Here is a 19767-nt window from a genome sequence, read left to right on the forward strand (position 1 = left end):
TTCAAATTGCAGTAGTGCCATAGTTGCTGAGTGCAATTTTAAGGAACTGTTTACTCTGTAAACACTTTACATAGGTGTTTATATTCAGTAAACTATTTATGTTCCTAGGTAGATAGTACATATCCACTCCAAACTGTGTGTTTTGGTGTAAGAATGTATTTATGGCAGTCACTAAAACCAAACAAGCTGCTTTTTGTGCTCTTATCCGCTTGAGTTGTGAACATGTCTTTATAATCAGTACTCTGAGCTAGTTTGATATGGCTTGATAGGCCTCTAAATAGTATGAATAAAACCCACAGTGTCCCCTCCTATGTTTGGGAATTGGATCCAGATTCACCAGTTTTCCCAACTGCCCTGTGGGACGCTGCCTTCTTGGCTGGTATGTTGAGTCCATTATGGGAACTTGCCATAAGGCTGCTAACAGGAATTGATATACAAGCTATACATAAGAGCATAGGTGGCGAGCTATGAGAGCCTGTCGTGCCCTTGCTCCACCAAAATTCAGGAATGTGGGCCCGGCTCCACCAATGTTTGGGTTTATATTTTCAGAGCCATCCTGTCATAGAATCATAGAATATCCGGGTTGGAAGGGACCTCAGGAGGTCATCTAGTCCAACCCCCTGCTCAAAGCAGGACCAATCCCCAATTAAATCATCCCAGCCAGGGCTTTGTCAAACCTGACCTTAAAAACTTCTAAGGAAGGAGATTCTACCACCTCCCTAGGTAACGCATTCCAGTGTTTCACCACCCTCCTAGTGAAAAAGTTTTTCTTAATATCCAACCTAAACCTCCCCCACTGCAACTTGAGACCATTACTCCTTGTCCTGTCATCCGCTACCTCAGAGAATAGTCTAGAACCATCCTCTTTGGAACCACCTCTCAGGTAGTTGAAAGCAGCTATCAAATCCCCCGTCATTCTTCTCTTCTGCAGACTAAACAATCCCAGTTCCCTCAGCCTCTCCTCAGAAGTCATGTGTTCCAGACCCCTAATAATTTTTGTTGCCCTTTGCTGGACTCTCTCCAATTTCTCCACATCCTTCTTGTAGTGTGGGGCCCAAAACTGGACACAGTACTCCAGATGAGGCCTCACCAATGTCGAATAGAGGGGAACGATCACGTCCCTCGATCTGCTGGCTATGCCCCTACTTATACATCCCAAAATGCCATTGGCCTCCTTGGCAACAAGGGCACACTGTTGACTCATATCCAGCTTCTCGTCCACTGTCACCCCTAGGTCCTTTTCCGCAGAACTGCTGCCTAGTCATTCGGTCCACAGTCTGTAGCGGTGCATTGGATTCTTCCGTCCTAAGTGCAGGACCCTGCACTTATCCTTGTTGATCCTCATCGGATTTCTTTTGGCCCAATCCTCCAATTTGTCTAGGTCCCTCTGTATCCTATCCCTCCCTGCCACCATATCTACCACTCCTCCTAGTTTAGTATCATCCGCAAATTTGCTGAGAGTGCAATCCACACCATCCTCCAGATCATTTATGAAGATATTGAACAAAACCGGCCCCAGGACTGACCCTTGGGGCACTCCACTTGATACCGGCTGCCAACTACACATGGAGCCATTGATCACTACCCGTTGAGCCCGACAATCTAGCCAACTTTCTACCCACCTTATAGTGCATTCATCCAGCCCATACTTCTTTAACTTGCTGACAAGAATACTGTGGGAGACTGTATCAAAAGCTTTGCTAAAGTCAAGAAACAATACATCCACTGCTTTCCCTTCATCCACAGAACCAGTAATCTCATCATAGAAGGCGATTAGATTAGTCAGGCATGACCTTCCCTTGGTGAATCCATGCTGACTGTTCCTGATCATTTTCCTCTCGTATAAGTGCTTCCGGAGAGATTCCTTGAGGACCTGCTCCATGATTTTTCCGGGGACTGAGGTGAGGCTGACTGGCCTGTAGTTCCCAGGATCCTCCTTCTTCCCTTTTTTAAAGATTGGCACTACATTAGCCTTTTTCCAGTCATCCGGGACTTCCCCCGTTTGCCACAAGTTTTCAAAGATAATGACCAATGGCTCTGCAATCACAGCCGCCAATTCCTTTAGCACTTTCGGATGCAACGCATCCAGCCCCATGTACTTGTGCACGTCCAGCTTTTCTAAATAGTCCCTAACCACCTCTTTCTCCACAGAGGGCTGGCCACCTACTCCCCATGCTGTGTTGCCCAGCGCAGCAGTCTGGGAGCTGACCTTGTTCGTGAAGACAGAGGCAAAGAAAGCATTGAGTACATTAGCTTTTTCCACATCCTCTGTCACTAGGTTGCCTCCCTCATTCAGTAAGGGGCCCACGCTTTCCTTGGCTTTCTTCTTGTTGCCAACATACCTGAAGAAACCCTTCTTGTTACTCTTAATATATCTTGCTAGCTGCAGCTCCAGGTGCGATTTGGCCCTCCTGATTTCATTCCTACATGCCCGAGCAATATTTTTATACTCTTCCCTGGTCATCTGTCCAATCTTCCACTTCTTGTAAGCTTCTTTTTTTATGTTTAAGATCCGCAAGGATTTCACCGTTAAGCCAAGCTGGTCGCCTGCCATATTTACTATTCTTTCGACACATCGGGATGGTTTGTCCCTGTAACCTCAATAGGGATTCCTTGAAATACAGCCAGCTCTCCTGGACTGCTTTCCCCCTCATGTTATTCCCCCAGGGGATCCTACCCATCAGCTCCCTGATGGAGTCCAAGTCTGCTTTCCTGAAGTCCAGGGTCCGTATTCTGCTGCTCTCCTTTCTTCCCTGTGTCAGGATCCTGAACTCGACCAACTCATGGTCACTGCCTCCTAGATTCCCATCCACTTTTGCTTCCCCTACTAATTCTTCCCGGTTTGTGAGCAGCAGGTCAAGAAAAGCTCCCCCCCAGTTGGCTTCTCCAGCACTTGCACCAGGAAATTGGGCATCCACCCTGGGCTCCACACTTCAGGGGGATGCAGGCTCCAGGGCGGCCTGGGGTGTTAGCAGGGGGCCTGGAGCCAGCAGCAGCAAGCAACCTGGGCCTGCTCCACTCCCGCCCTGCCTCTTCCCGGCCCTGCTCTGCCCCTTCCCCTCCCCCATTCTACCCCAAGTCCCCTCCCCGCCTCTTTCTGGTTTCCGTCCCCTCCCCAAAACGACACTGGAAGCTGGCTGGGCTGGGGCCAGGTCACTCACTGCTGCTGGCACCAGGCTCCCCGCTAGCCCCCCAGGCCGCCCTGGATCCCACGTGCCCCTGAAGCACAGGGCCTGGGTTGGTTTCCCCGGTCTGTCCGAGGGACAGGATGGCTCTGCTTGGACCTGTTCTGGGCATGACCAAAAATTATACAAACCTGGTACCTATGCATAAGAGGATGTTATACAGACTGACCTTTTTGGAAGTCTAACTTGACTGAAACTCAAGCTGTAATTATCAGTCAGTTTCAGCCATGAACTCTGGAGATGTCCAGAGCTTGAATCATGATTTAACAAAGGTGACTTGGAGTGGAGTTGATAAGAGGATTGACTGCGTGCAGTGTAGTGAGTCTTGTAGGTTGTGCTCAGGCGAATTTCTAAGTTTATAACCCTTATAAAACATGAGGAGTCCAACTGGATCCTTGTTTTGGAATATTCCTTTGCCATTTCTATTGTGGCAAAAGGTGCAGTATTTCAACTTTTATGCATCTGTACTGAATAACCAGGAGATCTTGGTAAGTAGATTTGATGGTTATTGACAGAGCTGAGCTGAGACAATCAAACTTCTGTTGGAGCATATTTTGACTTAAAACATTATCTTTGAACCTGCTATATTTGAAACAACTAAACCATATTTAATTTCTGGCTCTTCTGTCCATGTATGATGCACAATGCCCATGACACTACATGTTCTTGAGGTGTTTTTTGTTTTCACCAGACTGTAGAACATGGATTTCCTCACCAGCCCAGTGCATTGGGATATAGCCCCTCTCTCCATCTTATGGCTATCGGGACCAGATCAGGAGCCATCAAACTGTATCCTTTCTACACATGTGATTTAGAACTTGCAGTGTCAGGCTGGATTCTCAGATTGTCTGGAGTTTTATCCCACAAACAAAGCAAAGAACCTCACCCAGTAACCTCAGTAACCCTTCTGTTTGAGCTCTAGCACTGCTTTTAGAGAGATGGTTAATTACTCTTGCTTAATTTTTCACCTTATTTTTGTCTGTAGTGGAATATATGATCTTCAGAAATGAGCAAAGTACATGGAACATGACTAATGAATCTTGTTTTCCCTTATCCAGTTTTATATGTAATTGTGTTCATATAATGCATTTAACATTTGTATGTATTATATGGAAGCAGTAAAAGCGGGTGAAGTGATCTGATTCCTTTTAGAGAGAGAAAATGGGTGAGGTAATCTCTTTTATTGGTCAGACCTGAAGATGAGCTCTGTGTAAACTCAAAAGCTTGTCTCTCTCACCGACAGAAGTTGGCCCAATAAAAGATATTCCCTCGCCCACCTTGCCTCTCTAATATCCTGGGACCAACAGGATTACAAGAACACTGCATACAACAAATTCCTTTTAGCAAGTAAGATCGTATGTGGAGGATCAGACTAGATGAGCATAATGATCCTTTCTGGCCTTAAAACCAAATTGTCCCTTATTGTAAACTCCAAGGCTATCTTAATACTGTAAAGTGGGAGAGGGAGACTATTTTTTTTTAATGAATACCATCTCAAAGGTTGAAATTTGCCATGAAGACATTCTGCTTCCTGGATTAAAGTCCCCTAATGTTGGGCCAGAAGTAAAACTGTTGAAGGCAGTTGTTTGTCCAGTCCCAGGATAGCGTGTATTGTGTATACACAAAGGCATTGAGAGGCGGTTCCCATGACACAAGGCCAGCTGAGTTTGGAATGAAAGAGGCGTTCACTCCAACCCAGAAAGGAAAAGTTAGAGCTGTCTGCTTGCTTAATCATTTCCAGCACTGTTTGTGTTCAGAGAGGCTGAGCTCTGCAGGAAGGCGTTGGCCATCTGTCTCCTGGTTACAGATTGGTTAAGCAGGGATTGAAGTGTGTGGGAAACCACTAACAACCTTTAGAGAAAGCTGGGTGCAGCCACCCTTTCTACATCTCCCCCAAACTACCAAATAAAAACTCCTGTACTTGCTTTCCATTGTTGTGTGCACACTAAACTTGAACTAGGCATGTATGGATTCAAAGGAATCTATGATCACCACTGATTCCACTCGGTTTCTAACTAAATCTCATCTCATTTGCTAGCAACTGCTCCTCAGGTGATTGTAGCTGTGGGTGATCTTTAATACTGTTGATCCTCAACAAACATTTCAGATATGGTGCTCCTGGGGTGGAGTTTATGGGTTTACATGAAGAGAATAATACCGTCATGCAGATACACTTTATTCCCGGCCAGGTGAGTGGAATTCATATACCTCAGTTACTGTGTGTGTGTGTGAGCACCTTTGAAAACCCATTGACTTGGAAATGGAGGATGGATGGACTCACCTCCAAGCCCTGAGTTCTAGAATCCTTTTGGGCTGTGTAATGTCTGTGTCCTAGAAATGCTGGGTCTGTGACAGGCCTCCGCAGTGTTGTTCGTTGTGCTGTAAATTGCACCCATTGTCGTGAAGATGTTAGTCATAAACATAGAGAGAGCACCTTTAATTGAGCTCAGAAAGCACCTGGTGGTAGTGGCAACAGGATTAGGATAAAGAAAAGGAGTACTTGTGGCACCTTAGAGACTAACCAATTTGAGCATAAGCTTTCGTGAGCTACAGCTCACTTCATCGGATGCACTGCATCCGATGAAGTGAGCTGTAGCTCACGAAAGCTTATGCTCAAATAAACTGGTTAGTCTCTAAGGTGCCACAAGTACTCCTTATCTTTTTGTGAATACAGACTAACACGGCTGTTACTCTGAAACCTGTCAGGATTAGGATAGTTGCTGTTGCAAGAGGCTGTCTGAAAGGGCTTCCTTTTGTATTGCAACCTGCATTCCTGTAGTGGTGGTATATCCCTTTTCCTCTGTGCTATGTAGTGCTCGCCAGGTGACACAGCAGCTGCTGTTCAGCAGGTTTCATCATTCTTTGGCCTGACATGCTTTGGCTAACCTAGCCACTTTTAAGCTTCCTTCCTTTGCTCTTGCATAGTATGGCTTCACCACTAACTAAAAATGGGAAGATAAAATTCCCCAGATGCCTGTTGGCTTTCTAACTGCCTTCCTCCCCGTTCCCCTCCCTCCCCCCGCCCGCAACCTGACTAATTAGTAGACCAGCGTGCCACAAGTACTCCTTTTCTTTTCACTGTCTGACTCACCCATTTGGGGAGAGCAGTGTTGTATATGAGAGGGTGTGAATTCTCTAGATAGTAAACCACGCAAAATTTAATGGTATAAACTGAAACTCCCATGGGGGAGTATTGCATGTTGTACCAGGTGTGGCTTCAGCAGGCAAAAAATGCTTCATTTGAATTACAACTGGCAGGGCTGGGCTCATAAAAGGAGTCTGTGGCACCACCCTTGAGAATGAAGTTGGACGCAAAGAATGCAGGATGAGTGGTGAAGTGGAATACACCAGCAACTCCCAAAGCAGGGGTGTGGAGGGGTGTGTACCCACCTCAGCAAACCATGAAGGAAGTAAATACTGTGTGCTAGCTACAACATAGCTCTCTGAAATAGGTAGCAGAGTGTGGGATTTACCAATTGATGAAAGTGCAGCTAATATTGCATCCTTCAGAGGATCAGACCCTCATCCCTCCCTGCTGGTAGATTGGATAAGAAGCAGACAATAAATGCTTTTAAGCCTGCACGCCATTCTGTGTAGTCCCGCAGTCCCTTACTGCCTGAGTCAGCAGAATTCTGCTGAATATAACTGTGTAAGCCCGCTGCTCTGTGCGACCGGTTCCTGAATCCTGGATTAACTGAGGTAATCCCCGAACAGCAGTGGTTTATTGCTTGATTTAGTATACTGCTTTTAAATAGGTTGCTTTCTTTATGATCATGTCTCTTGATTTTAGTGCCAGCTGGTGACACTGCTGGATGATAACAGCTTGCATCTCTGGAGCCTGAAGCAGCATAGTGGGGCATCTGAGCTGCAGGAGGAGCAACGCTTCACACTTCGGGGGCCTCCTGGGTATTGTGCTCTAATATTGCTCTTTCTCTCCTTCCTGTGCCACCCACACAGCAGTTTATGAAGTGCACTCTGACATGGCTTAGTTCACAGTGCCCTGATTTAGGGCCCAATCCACCTTTCGACTGAAGTCAATAGGGGTGTTTTCCATTGGCGTCAACAGGATTTGAATGAGGCCTCATCTGAATACAAAGGTGCACCAATTTAAAGGCCTATTTTTAAAATACATTTAGTTTAAATCTGTGCAACTCTGTATACTCACTCAAATCAATTTAAACCTGACATATATGTTGAGCTTACCCCTGTAACTACTCTTACATCAGTAAGTCTGTCCACAGATTTAACTAAATCATTTAAACCACAGTTTAAAATATTCCAGTATTTCTAGTTTAACTTTTTCCAGTTTCTGGACAACTTATTTATTTCTGCTCCTGTGGGTAGTTAGATGAGTTTCCCCTTAATAGTGACTAACACACACCGCTCTCTATCAATGCATTTCTGGATTATTTTTAGGTTTATTTTAAAGCTGGTGTTCTGCTTCCAAAAAAACCAAGATCCTGGCTCAAAGCTCCATTTGTCCAGCAAAATGCTTACTGAATCTCTTGCAAATGGCTTATGGGTAAAGCAGGGGTCAGCTTTCATCTGAGGCTCTATGGAGCTGTTTAAATGAATACCGTAGCTGCTTCTCTCTAGAACTGATCTCCTTCACAGGCAGTTAACTGGTTTCTTTTTGCATTCACAGATCTCCTCCAAGTGCCACCCAGATAACGGTTGTCCTTCCACATTCATCACGGGAAGTTCTGTACCTTGGCACTGAGAGTGGCAATGTCTTTGTGGTAGAGCTCCCGTCCTTCAGACTGTTAGAGGATAGGACCATCACCTCTGAGGCAGTGCTGCAGCGGTGAGCAAATGGGTATATTGACCAATGGGATTGGTCATGTATAGACATGACAGAAGGGAAAAGTTTGTGTGTTGCACTTAACCAATTTTTTATTCCAGTTTGTACACTGGAGCCTAACTTATATTAAATGTTACAGGCTGCAAATGTTGGATGGTGTTGGAGAGACAAATCCTTACTCTGGGCCCTAGTTTGTCTGCGTTATACAGATGGTATTCTCTGGACAGGAATAACCCAAGACAGTTATAGCAGAGGTGCTGTAGAACATTGCAGAACTATTTAGGGGAAGCATGCAGTAGGTCTGCAAATGCTGTGCCTGTCTCATCTAGTGCTCAGTCCCTCATGATTAAGGGTACAATTTTGTCATGGATAGTTTTAGTAAAAGTCATGGACCGGTCATGGGCAATAAACAAAAATTCACAGAAGCCATGACCGGTCCCTGACTTTTAGTAAAAACATTCCTGACAAAATGAGGAGGCAGGAGGGTCCGGCACCCTGTCCCGTTGCATGCAGTGGCTGGGAGCTGTGGCCCCCCAACTCCTGCAAGGGGTGAGGAGCTGCGGGGGGATCCCCTGCCATCAGCAGCGGCTGGGAGCTTGGGGGGGAGGGAGGGGAGATCCTCCACTGCCCTGTGAGGCTGGGGAGCGCCAGGGTCTCCCAGCCACTGCTGCAGTGCTCCAATGTCATGGATTCTGTCACTTCTGCAACCTCAGTGACATAATTGTACCCTTACTCATGATTATGTATCCAAGTCTCGCCAACAAATATTAAATTAATTTAAGGTTCCAGAATGTTTAACAAGGCATTTAATTTTTTATATGGGCGATGGGCAAAGTTGCTACCTCTTTCCTATGTCTACAGAAACTCAGGGTAACATTTTCAAAAATGCCCACGGTTCCTACGGTGCTTTGGATGCTTTAGAAAATTTTGCCCTGATTCCTTATGTACCTGTAACCTTTTGAGGTGGGAGTCTCACCAAAAAACACATTTTGTGGAATGCATTGCTTCCAGTGCTGGCTGTAAGCACAAACGGTTGGCAACAGGCTCGTGTCAGCTTCATCCCACTGCCTGTGGCTCTCCTCTCCGCTCTTTCCCTGCCCTTGTCAGTGGGACTGGAGAGGGAGATAGCTCACATCCTTTCTACTCCCCGCTTTGTGGGCTTCCTGCTGTAGATTTCATCACAGGCATCTGATTTCCCCTTCTGATGGTGGGACTGGGCAAGGAGGTCCTCTCTTTTAGAGTCTCCACAGTAGTTTCCTTGCTTAATGCCCTGCAAATCGTAAGGATCTTGGCTGAGTTTTAAAAGATGCCATGCTTGTTCTCACCCTTCTAAGAGTTTCACCTTCCCTGTCCTTCCCAGCATGTTTCTCTCCCATACTTACGCTGTCAATGTGGTTGTCATAGGCAGGTGCACGTGGATTAATTTTTCTCCGCATTTTGCCCAGGGTGCCAGAAGACTATCTTAACAGGCGGTCGTTTGAATTGGTTGAAGCCTTACGGGAGCATCCCAGGAACCCTGGCCAGATTCTGATTGGATACAGCAGGGGCCTCATTGTCCTCTGGGACGTGCATAACAAAAGAGTGTCGCACCACTTCCTGGGCAGTCAGGTATTAATGAGGGCTGAAATCATTGGGCATGAGCAAGGTGAGCCCTCCTCTCTCCAGGGTTCTCTGAAGAAATAGATCCAGGAGGTACAGGGAGAGCCAACTCCGTTATTTCGCTCTTATGAATGTATATTCTGGTTCTAGAAGGGTTAAAGATTCTCTGGATGTCGGTCATTCTGTGTCTCTTCCTCCCTAGCAACTGGAGAACCTCTTTTGGCAGAAGGATGGCCGTCAAATCATTAGCTGCCATTATGATGGAAGTTATGCCCAGTGGCCAGTATCCAATGATAACAGGCAGCCTGAGCCCCTGGAAAGCAAAGTGCCTTATGGTCAGTATATGTGTGATAGAAACAAACTGCTTCTGTGCTGAGGCTTAAACTGCTTTTGTTGAACTGCTCTTAAATTCAAAGTCGCTTCAAGCCCCTCTGGGATCTCGGAGACAAGCTCTCCCCTGGTGTGTAGTCATGGCAGCGCAATGCAGAGCTGTTGCCCCAATGGGCATTAAACATCTTAACTCAAAGGGGTCTCTTAAATCCAGTTTGCTTTGGCTTTGAACTCTGCTGAAGCAAGGATGTCTAACTGAATGTCTGTACTGAGCATAGATGAGCAGGAGGTAAAAATCTGCGTACAGAAGCATAGCTCACATGATTGGGAAAGGAGCTAGGGATTCAGTTTTATTCCTTGTTCTGAGTCAGGTGTCCAGCTTGTTGCCGGCACGCAGTGCCAAGAGGCAAAACAACAGCAGGGGTTGGTTACCCGGTGTGCTTCACTCAATAATTACAACGGGGTGGAGAAGCAGAAAAGTTTATTTGAAGCTTCAAAAAGGTACAGGGAGACTAGAATCTCAAATCCTGTACCCAGAGCAGGAAGTTACACAGGCTTTTATACATATATACATTTATACTTATGTAATAGCAAGCTGCCCTAAGTATCCATATAGCCAGCCAATCCAGTTACCAGCTAGTTGAATTTCTTCTCTGGTCTGTTACTTCAGTGCTAAAGAGGAAGTGATGCCTCTTGTTGGCTGAAACTCCTCAAAAGAGGATGACTTCTTCCTTTTGCCATATGGAGGCCTCCATATTGGCCTGATCTGGCCTTTAGAGCTTACTATCACCCCTGCGTTAACCAGAAGAGAGTGCTGGAAATTGAGGCACTTCTAGTTAATGCAGAGGTGATAGTAACCAGAACTGCATTACTGACAGCAATACAAGTCAGCTACCCTTTGGCCTTAGCCTTCTTCGCACTGAATAATACTACGAGAAATGGCATCTCCTAGAGAAAGTACTGCTTCTCTGAGTTCAGCACAGTGAGGTGCCACTGCTCCACATACTATTCAGCTCATGTGGCCCTACCATGTATTTGGCACTTTTGTCACTATTAAGCAGAATAATTAAAAAGGGCCTTCAATTTCCACTCTGCTTCCCCTTGCTAGAAATATGAACGCCACCTAATGGAAGATGCATCTTACAATTGTGGTAACTTTGTAAATCTGTCATCCTAGGTCCTTTCCCTTGCAAGGCCATTTCCAAGATTTATTGGCAGACGACAAAGAATGGGTAGGTCTCGTTTATTCATTTCCCTCCCACCTACTGTTTACAAGAGATGCTTAAGATAATAAAGGGGTTGGGGGTGGGAAAGCACAAGTTTTCTTGTAATCCGTTGCTGACTACACTGGTCTCTCACATGTAGCCCCTTTTGAGTAACACTGTAGGGAGCCTTTGTCAAACGTTGGGGCCTTAAACTTTCTCAGTTAATAAGTTTTTGGTGAAATAGATGGACTCTAAAGAGAGCACAAACGTTGTGTGTCTTTGTTTTTAAGGCTACCTTACATTATATTCCAAGGAGGGATGCCCCGGGCTAGCTATGGTGACCGGCACAGTATCTCTGTCATCCATGGCAGCCAGCAGACTGCCTTTGACTTTACATCGCGGGTGATAGACTTCTTTGTTATCTGCAATGCAGATCCTGCTGCAGGTATGTGTTGACAAGGTGCCCCTTCTCTTCTGAAGAGTCAGGGGCAGCCTGGAGTTGCTCTATGGGTGGAGATTCTGGACATGACAAGTAGCAGCTTAGATGCAAAGCACTGTTTTGCTTGTGTTGGGTTGTTTTGTATCATTTTAAATGTCTCAAGATGCAATTTATAAGTGAAGTGTGAAATACTGGCAGCAGTGATGGATCAGCTATAAACTTCGTAAGCACCCACTAAAACCCACTTGTTGTATTATTGTTCATGCTCTTATCAGCTCATGGAAACAGAGCAAGGCTGGACATGGAGCATGATTAAGTTACAAGATCCAGTTCTGAATATTTCTATTAAGAGACAGCGCGTCAAAGGGGACTGTAATTAAAAAAAAACAATCTCAGACTGGGAGTGAGTAGCTTTCTTAATTAGTGTCTGGGTTTATGACATGAGGCTCCATGTAGCATATGAACAAAGGGTAAGGTTACAACTAAGGGTTGGTATACAAAGCATTTGATTAATTCTCTGCTGGCCAACACAAATGTTCACATTTTTTTATACAGCTTAGAAATGACTCAATCGTATTTGTTCCACCAGCTCCCGATCAGCATGTCCCATAGCGTCTCCTTTTCCTGCTAGCAATGTGGAGCCTTTGCTACCTAAGTTTGCAATACCTGGAATCACTTCCTCTCTTTATCCATCAGATCTGAATGTGTCAATGATCCAGCCCCCACCTGACTCTTTTTTTTTTTCCCCAAAACCTTTCTGGTTCTCCTGCCCATTTCACTATTGCTACTGATCTCGCCTTCAGAACAGATGTCAACTTAGTTATTTTAAGTTACAGAAATACACTGTTTAAAAAAAAATAAAAATGGTTGAGTGAATTGCAAAACTAAGTGCCTCGGGGGTTCTGTGAGCAACTCTCTCCTGTCATGTGCTATTTAGCCTTGCTTTTTCAGTTTATGGTGGTCTATAATACAGAGAAGACTTCCAGTTTTAATAGATAGATGTCTTGGAGAAGCAGACATCTAGTTTGGAAACTAAACACTGTAGCTGTTTCCATGACTTTAAAGGATTTTTTTCAGTTGGACTTTATTTGCTTCTTTATGATGTATGATGAAAGCAGGAAAGATGTTTGTCACTATAACCTTGTTGACACTAACTACCTATTACAGATAAGGTTACAGTGTCTTCCAGGATAGACAAGACCTGAATTTCTTATTTTAAAAGACAAGCTTTCAGTCCTCCTTTATACATCCTATAGAAGCACATGAGCCAATTTTTTTTAACCTTGCAAGTGTTGGCTCTGAGATGCTGACAAGAGAATATATTTGAAGTTGGAATAATCAGAGTTTTATGATCACACTTGACACTTCTAAACACAATTCCTGGATGTGAATTAAGAGGCTTTAGCCTGAAATAACTACAAGCTACCAAGCTTGTACTGCCCAAGAATTGAGCAATCCAGTTTGCCTGTGTTTCTAATGTGTGCACGCAGGAGCTGTTAGAGGAAGCTGTAGCTGCAGCACTTCAGACCAGGAAGTTATTTACAACTAAATGTCGTGTCTGTGGTCAGCAAGCTTCCTTGTGGCTGAGTGCCTAATACTAGTGGATCTGCCCAGCTCACCTTACGTGCCCCTTAGAGTGTTCTTCATGATGGAAGTAGCGAGGGGTGGCTATATCCCAAAGCCACTTGAATGAATGAGTGTGAAGCTTGTGTATAGCAGCATGATTCTAGTAGGCAGCTCTTTCCCTTCCCCCATCTTCAGACTGAGAATACTTTTAAAAAAAATAAACGTGCAGATTGGATATTCCTGTTTGTTTCCAGCTGTTAGTGGGTGGATGGATGGGAGACACATGCGTAACACACTATTGCCTGTACTGTTAGACTGTGCATCTACAGTGTACTGTCCATACTATTAATGCTGTACCAAGGTGCAGTGCCCACTATATTTATATAGTGCTTATAGCTGCATGGTGCTCTATGGATGTACAAGAGACTGGGTTGTTGCCCTGCAGAGTTTATCTCAATTAGGCACAGTGAAGGACAGCAGACTGAGGAGCAAAATAACAAAACACTTAGTTCTTTTAGCTATATCGTATCCCCACCACCACTTTATATATGGAGAAACTGAGTCACAGAAGTGACTAGACTAGGGTTGTTCAGCAGGCCAGAGCCAGAAGTACAACCCAGATCACCTGACTCCTAACCCAGTGTGAGGTAGAGAAATAATGCACTTAAAGCAAATATTAATACACTGAGTATCTTGTAGGGTTTGTTTAGGAGATTTTGTTACTTGTGAGTCTTATACTTCAGATGGTCAGACAAGTGAGCAGGAGGTGAATTAATGGTGGAAAACTAATCCAAATAGAGTTGTGAGCAGAGAGATGGCCAAGGAGAGCTGTTTGGGGTATGATAAGTGGGCTGCGTTGATGTGAATGCAGCTGTGTTCACTTTGTTAGATTTTCCACTAAAATAAAGTGCACTTATGTAGTTTTTATATGATGCTCTTTAAAGAGCTGAAAAACCGGCATTAATAAATAATTTAGATATGGGTAGAGCCCAACTTTGGTTTTCCCATCAGTAACATGGCTGCCTTGCAACATATGTAAAAGCATGAATATCAGGGTGCAGTGAAGGGAGAGGGGCGCAGAGGGCCCATGACGAGATGGGAGTGCTGTCTAGCCCCTACTTAAGTGAGTGGCATTGTGACCCTGTGCACCAGGATGCAATGCCACTCATTCAGATTTGGCCTAGCCAGCCCCCTGTCCTGATGACGGGCTGTCCAGGCCAAAGTTGAGTAAGTGGTGTTGTGGTCCTGGTGCGCAGGGTCGCATTGCCACTCACGTTTGGGGCTGCCAGTAATCTGAGCCCCCTCCTGAGCAAAATTCTGGTTGAGCTTTTAAGTGTTAATACCATATACAGTAATACGGAATTCTATAAGTCTCAGCTTTGTGGTTGCATTAACGGCTTTTTGTACGTAATTGATAATTGTAGTGCTGTTACAGGTATAGAAATGTTCTTTTCAAGCATTGCAGATGGCACAGCACACCAGAAGCAGGGAAGCTTCAGATGTCTGAGAGCTGAAATGTAAACATTTGTCAATTCCAAGTAGCACAGCATTTCCCAAACCTGCTGCATTACTGCTTTTAAGCAGCTTAGCCTTGAGGGACTGAGGTCTTAACAGAGCACTGAAACAGTCATTGCCGGGGTGAATACATACCCATCCATCCCAGCCATTATTAGCTAACTGTAGGTCAAAGGCCTCTTGGGTATATCTACACTGCAATAAAAAAATCCACGCCACTGAGTCTCAGAGCTTGGGTCAGTTGACTTGGGCTCACGGACTGTGGGGCTAAAGATAGCAGTATAGCTGTTCAGGCTGGGGATGGAACATAGGCTCTGAGACCCTGCAAAGCGGGAGGGTCTCAGAGCCAGGGCCTGAATGTCTCCAGTGAAATTTTAGCCCCACAGCCTGAGCCCCATGGGCCCGAGTCAGCTGACCCAGGTACAGCCACAGGTCTTTTATTGCAGTCTAGATGTACCCAAATGACATTAGGAGTCAGATTTGGTCAACAATGTGGCTGACCCTCTGCAGGACTTTCTATTAATGCTGCTGAGGTTTTGTCACACTTGTTGAGAGCTGTTGTTTCGAGTTTCTGGCTAAATATGCAGGTTAGTCCAAAAATAGTTGAGGAGTATTTATTTACTGCTGTTCACAATCATGTTTGTGGGGAGAAGCTTCATGGGAATATATTTTCATACCTATTCTATAGGAAGCGTATTTCTACTGTTAGAGCATATGTAGCTAATTTTGTGATTAAAGCACTAGGTGCATCATCTTATCAAAGCACTATCAAAACCCAGTGAATAAGCCAGTTGAATAGTTTCAATGAATTTTCTTTGCACAGAGTTTGATGACCCCTCTGCTATGGTGGTGCTAGCCGAAGAAGAGCTGGTGGTAATAGACCTAAAGAGTGCAGGCTGGCCAGCAGTCCATCCTCCGTACCTGGCATCTCTCCACTGCTCAGCCATCACCTGTTCACACCACGTCTCCAATATCCCACTGAAACTGTGGGAGAGGGTGATCAGCGCTGGAAGCAAACAGAACTCTCATTACTCAAATATGGTACGGCAGCTTTAAGCATGCACCCATTCACATGCACATAAGAACATTATAACATACTCAGTAGGTATCTTTTCTGCCCGGCTGGCTGCAGAATGCCAAGTGAAGCACTGTTGTGGTTGGTGGCAGTACTAAGAAGTCCTGCTCCCAAAAGACCACCGACTTAGTGAAGACAACTATTTGGAATTCAAAATACTTAGTTCTCCAGCTTTCAGCAGCTCTTAGTAAAAGTGATCTCCAGCTCAGATTGTTTCCAGCAGGCAGTGCTAGCAAGCAAAGCTGCTTCTAAACCAGCAGCTGTCAGCCAGAGCAGCTCCTTAAAGAGGAAACTTGAATATAACAACTCCTAACCAAGAAAGTACAACTGATGAGATCAGAACTAGTACATCTAATCTTAATCCAAACAAAGGCTAACAGAATACGCACAGACAGATGCTCTTTCCTTGTAGCTCATGCTTTCCTGTTCTCCTCCCTCTCTATGGCATGCTCTGTTGCACTCTCATTTCACAGACAGTCATGGTGTGGTCTTCAAGAGTGTTTTCTTTTTAGCCCTGGCTGATAGATGGTGGCACCAACCTGGCTCCAGATCCTCCCCAGAGGGACCTGCTCCTTACAGGGTAAGTGCTTAAACTGATGAAAATCAAGGCTTCCTGCCCAGTATTTACCCATTTTTGAATTGCGTGTGTTCCTGTCATAAGTGTCACATGAATAGACTTGACTCCTGAGCTCTCTTCTGCAGAGAGTAGGTCACCACTTCTTGAAGCTGGACTGCTGATTTTTAAAGCTAGTGACCTATAACGTGTCAGAGCAGTTAAGCCATAACTTTTATGACAGGAAGTCATCCTGTCTTTGATCATCGTGAAAAAACTATTGACCCTTCCCAAGATGGTCTAAATTTCAACACTGGAATTAGTCAAACAGTCAAGACAAATTATGCCAGTTCAGCGGGAACAATATATCTGCAGGAGTGTGTCTCACCCTCACCAGTATAAATCAAGAATAACTCTATGGGAGTTGCAGCAGTTTTACATAATTGATACAAATGAGCACAATCAGACCCGTATGGTCTAGACATTTCAGTTTCTGATGTTACACTGGATGCTAGAATGAGATAATTTCCCTGTCCATGTTGTACAAGAAGTCTGCCCCTCTACTGCTTTTCATCTGGAATTTCACAACACTTTTCAAACATCCCTGCCAGGTAATTCTATAGGATTTTCAGTGTCGGGATTCTTGACACAACTAGCTCTTCTTAGAGGTGCAGGGGTGCTGCAGGAAAGATCAAAGTTGCATTAGCAGAGCAGTCACCCATGACTCAGAATGTTGTTGTTGCTACGGGCTAGGAGTAAGGGGATGGAGGTGAACTGAAGGTAATATTCCTTTCCTATTTCTGGCTCTGTCAGTGTTCTTAAATCCTTTTATTTTACAACATCAGCTTCATAAAACCCAGTAGGAGTGCAAACTAAAATTCTCCCTAGGATTCAGGGATGTGTAAAAGGACTGCTTTCACACCTTAGCATATATGTCTCAGGTTGTGCCTCCTGTCTTTAAAATAGCTGGTCTCTTAGAAGGGGGGATTCTGCTTTCTCTTTCTGTCTCTTTCCCTCCTGCTCTCTCCCCATGCTGCGACAGCTATTAGTGAATGACTTGTTTCTGACTCTTCCCCATCAGGCACGAGGATGGCACTGTGCGGTTTTGGGATGCTTCAGGTGTTTGCTTGCGCCTCCTTTATAAGCTGAGCACTGTGAGGGTCTTCCTCACAGACGCAGATCCCAATGACAACATGAACCCGCTGGGTGAGGATGAATGGCCTCCGCTGCGTAAGGTGAGATGGCAGTCACTCAGGTAAACTTTCTGAACCTAGAGAGTTTGCATTCCTACTGTTGTTGCCTATCCACTTTGCAGCTGCAGTGCTAAGGCCAGCTTGTGTTGATGTGACCTCTTTACATTCCATCCACCAGGTTGGTTCCTTTGACCCTTACAGCGATGACCCCAGGCTCGGGATCCAGAAGATTTACCTGTGTAAATACAGCGGCTATCTGACCGTAGCTGGTACGGCAGGGCAGGTACTGAAACTGTAAAACTGATTTTTTGGTGGTCTGCTTTTAAGAGTGCTTCTTGACTAGCATAGGAAATACAACACAAACTAGAAATGGAGGACAAAATTGATTCCCCTCTGGGGGTGAGTTTTCTTCACTCTGTAAATAGAGCCATTTTGTGGAAGGTCCCCCTATCTGTCAGCTCCTTCTTGTCTATACTGTATTCTCCCCCTTCTGTCTGATTTGACCCTTCAGCCCTGAGGTAGTTGCCAGCTACCTGGGTTTTTATGCTTCAGCTTTTTAAAACTTTCCCCCTGATTGTCTCTGCCTGTTGTCTGTACGCCTTCGCTATTTGCATTTTGTGCAGGCACACTGCCTGCTAGCTAGCCAGTTGGATCCTGGTGTTGCTGGTGCCTAATCAGTAAGTGGCACCACCTTGCAACATTCATATAACGGAGAAGCTTGGAGACCATTTAAAGTGGCTGGGTCAGTTCGCAATCCTGCTGACAGGAGGAGGTATTGCTGTGCCTCTGGGGAGCCTTTGGGGAGGCAACCGGCCTGAGGCTTTCTCGCTATCTAGTGCAACTGCAGCAGGGGCTGATGGTTCTTTGCCCTCCCTGTTCTCAGAGCTTGATGCTGTTGTAACCCTTTTCTGTGACTGACACCCATGATCCTTACGTATTTCAGCCAAAAAAGGTAAACTACCTCTGCTGTCTCCCTTGTTCCTGTTCCTTGCAAGAGCCTGTGTTATTGCTGTGACAGAAGACCCCATTTTGGTGTCTGTATAATGTTTCCATTAGCCTGTGCTACAATCCTCCTTCCGTGAAGACATAACGTGTCTCCTCTCATGTAAACTGACCATGAGCGCCTGTGCTTTGCTTTGTCCCCCAAGCCCTCTCCTCTTCTTAGGAAGCACTGAATGAGTTAGGATGGTTTGATTTGAAGTAACCAAATTTGGTAGCTAGAATGTCATGCTGCCAACATAATTAATCAAATTAAGAAATTTTTAAAATGGGAGGCAAAAGTTCTCATGGAAACTTTGCCCAATGGGTGTCCGTTTGTCATAGGAGTCAGATGGGGAGGCATGTGGTCATGCTGGAAACAAGTATGCATGTTGAAGCCATCGAGAGATCAGGTGGAGTCTAAAAGCTCTGGGCATTGCACAAAGCCTCTGAGCTTATTCCTGTTCCCTCAGATACTGGTGATGGAACTGAACGATGAAGAGTCGGAGCATGTTGTGGACCACGCTGAAGCAGACTTACTACAGGACCAAGAAGGCTATAAGTGGAAAGGTCACGAGAGGCTAAAGGCCCGAGATGAACCTGTCCGATTTGAACCTGGCTTCCAACCATTTGTCCTGGTTCAGTGTCAACCACCTGCTGTGGTCACGTCACTGGCCCTTCACTCTGAATGGAAGCTCGTGGCCTTTGGTACCAGCCATGGCTTTGGGCTCTTTGATCACCAGCAGAAACGACTGGTCTTTGTCAAGTAAGTCTCTTCCTTTCTGGCATGATATGGGTACTTCCCGAGGTATGGGAGCAGGCTGGCTAGCTCTTCCAGGCAGTCCTAGTAAGAGTTGGTATTTCCTGGTTTATGGAGATCAATGGGTATAGAGAAAAGTCTTCTCCTGCTGGGATGAGTGTCTCTCCTGTGCTTGTTAGTAAGAGTTCACATGCCTAGCTACCAGTTGCTCCCGTACTGCCAGCCAGCTGGTCAGAAAAGCAACTGAGCACACCTGCCAAATCTCTTTTTTGTCTTAGATGTACGTTGCATCCCAGTGACCAGCTGGCCTTGGAAGGCCCTTTGTCTCGGGTGAAGTCCTTGAAGAAATCCCTCCGGCAGTCGTTCAGGCGGATCCGGAGAAGCAGGGTGTCTAGCAGGAAGCGGCGAGCTGGCGGTGGGATCACTGGGGAGGTGAGTCAGTCTGTCTCTAAGGGCTTGTCTATATGATGGGTAAGCTCACAGGAGCTGGTGCACACTAGCTATTCTGCACTAACTCCCCATGTATACACTCTTGCTGCACACTGAAGTGCCTTTGTGTGTGTTCACT

At 45.4% G+C, this 19767-nt stretch overlaps 1 protein-coding gene across 3 annotated transcripts in view; it reads left to right on the top strand.

Moving 5' to 3' along the window:
• LLGL2 (LLGL scribble cell polarity complex component 2) overlaps window positions 1-19767 on the top strand; it is a 62628-nt gene that overhangs the window by 28184 nt on the left and 14677 nt on the right. For all 3 annotated transcript variants that reach the window (XM_084646788.1, XM_084646787.1, XM_084646789.1), the window contains 14 exons: window positions 3877-3974; window positions 5293-5374; window positions 6976-7091; window positions 7831-7989; window positions 9432-9594; window positions 9788-9920; window positions 11093-11147; window positions 11411-11565; window positions 15464-15681; window positions 16228-16295; window positions 17350-17503; window positions 17640-17744; window positions 18913-19205; window positions 19478-19631. In XM_084646788.1, coding sequence (XP_084502914.1) covers window positions 3877-3974; window positions 5293-5374; window positions 6976-7091; window positions 7831-7989; window positions 9432-9594; window positions 9788-9920; window positions 11093-11147; window positions 11411-11565; window positions 15464-15681; window positions 16228-16295; window positions 17350-17503; window positions 17640-17744; window positions 18913-19205; window positions 19478-19631 — 1953 coding nt within the window. The remainder of the gene's footprint in view (window positions 1-3876; window positions 3975-5292; window positions 5375-6975; window positions 7092-7830; window positions 7990-9431; window positions 9595-9787; window positions 9921-11092; window positions 11148-11410; window positions 11566-15463; window positions 15682-16227; window positions 16296-17349; window positions 17504-17639; window positions 17745-18912; window positions 19206-19477; window positions 19632-19767) is intronic.

Source organism: Lepidochelys olivacea, assembly GCF_965140295.1.
Source record: "Lepidochelys olivacea isolate rLepOli2 genome assembly, chromosome: 14".
Classification (NCBI taxonomy): domain Eukaryota; kingdom Metazoa; phylum Chordata; order Testudines; family Cheloniidae; genus Lepidochelys; species Lepidochelys olivacea.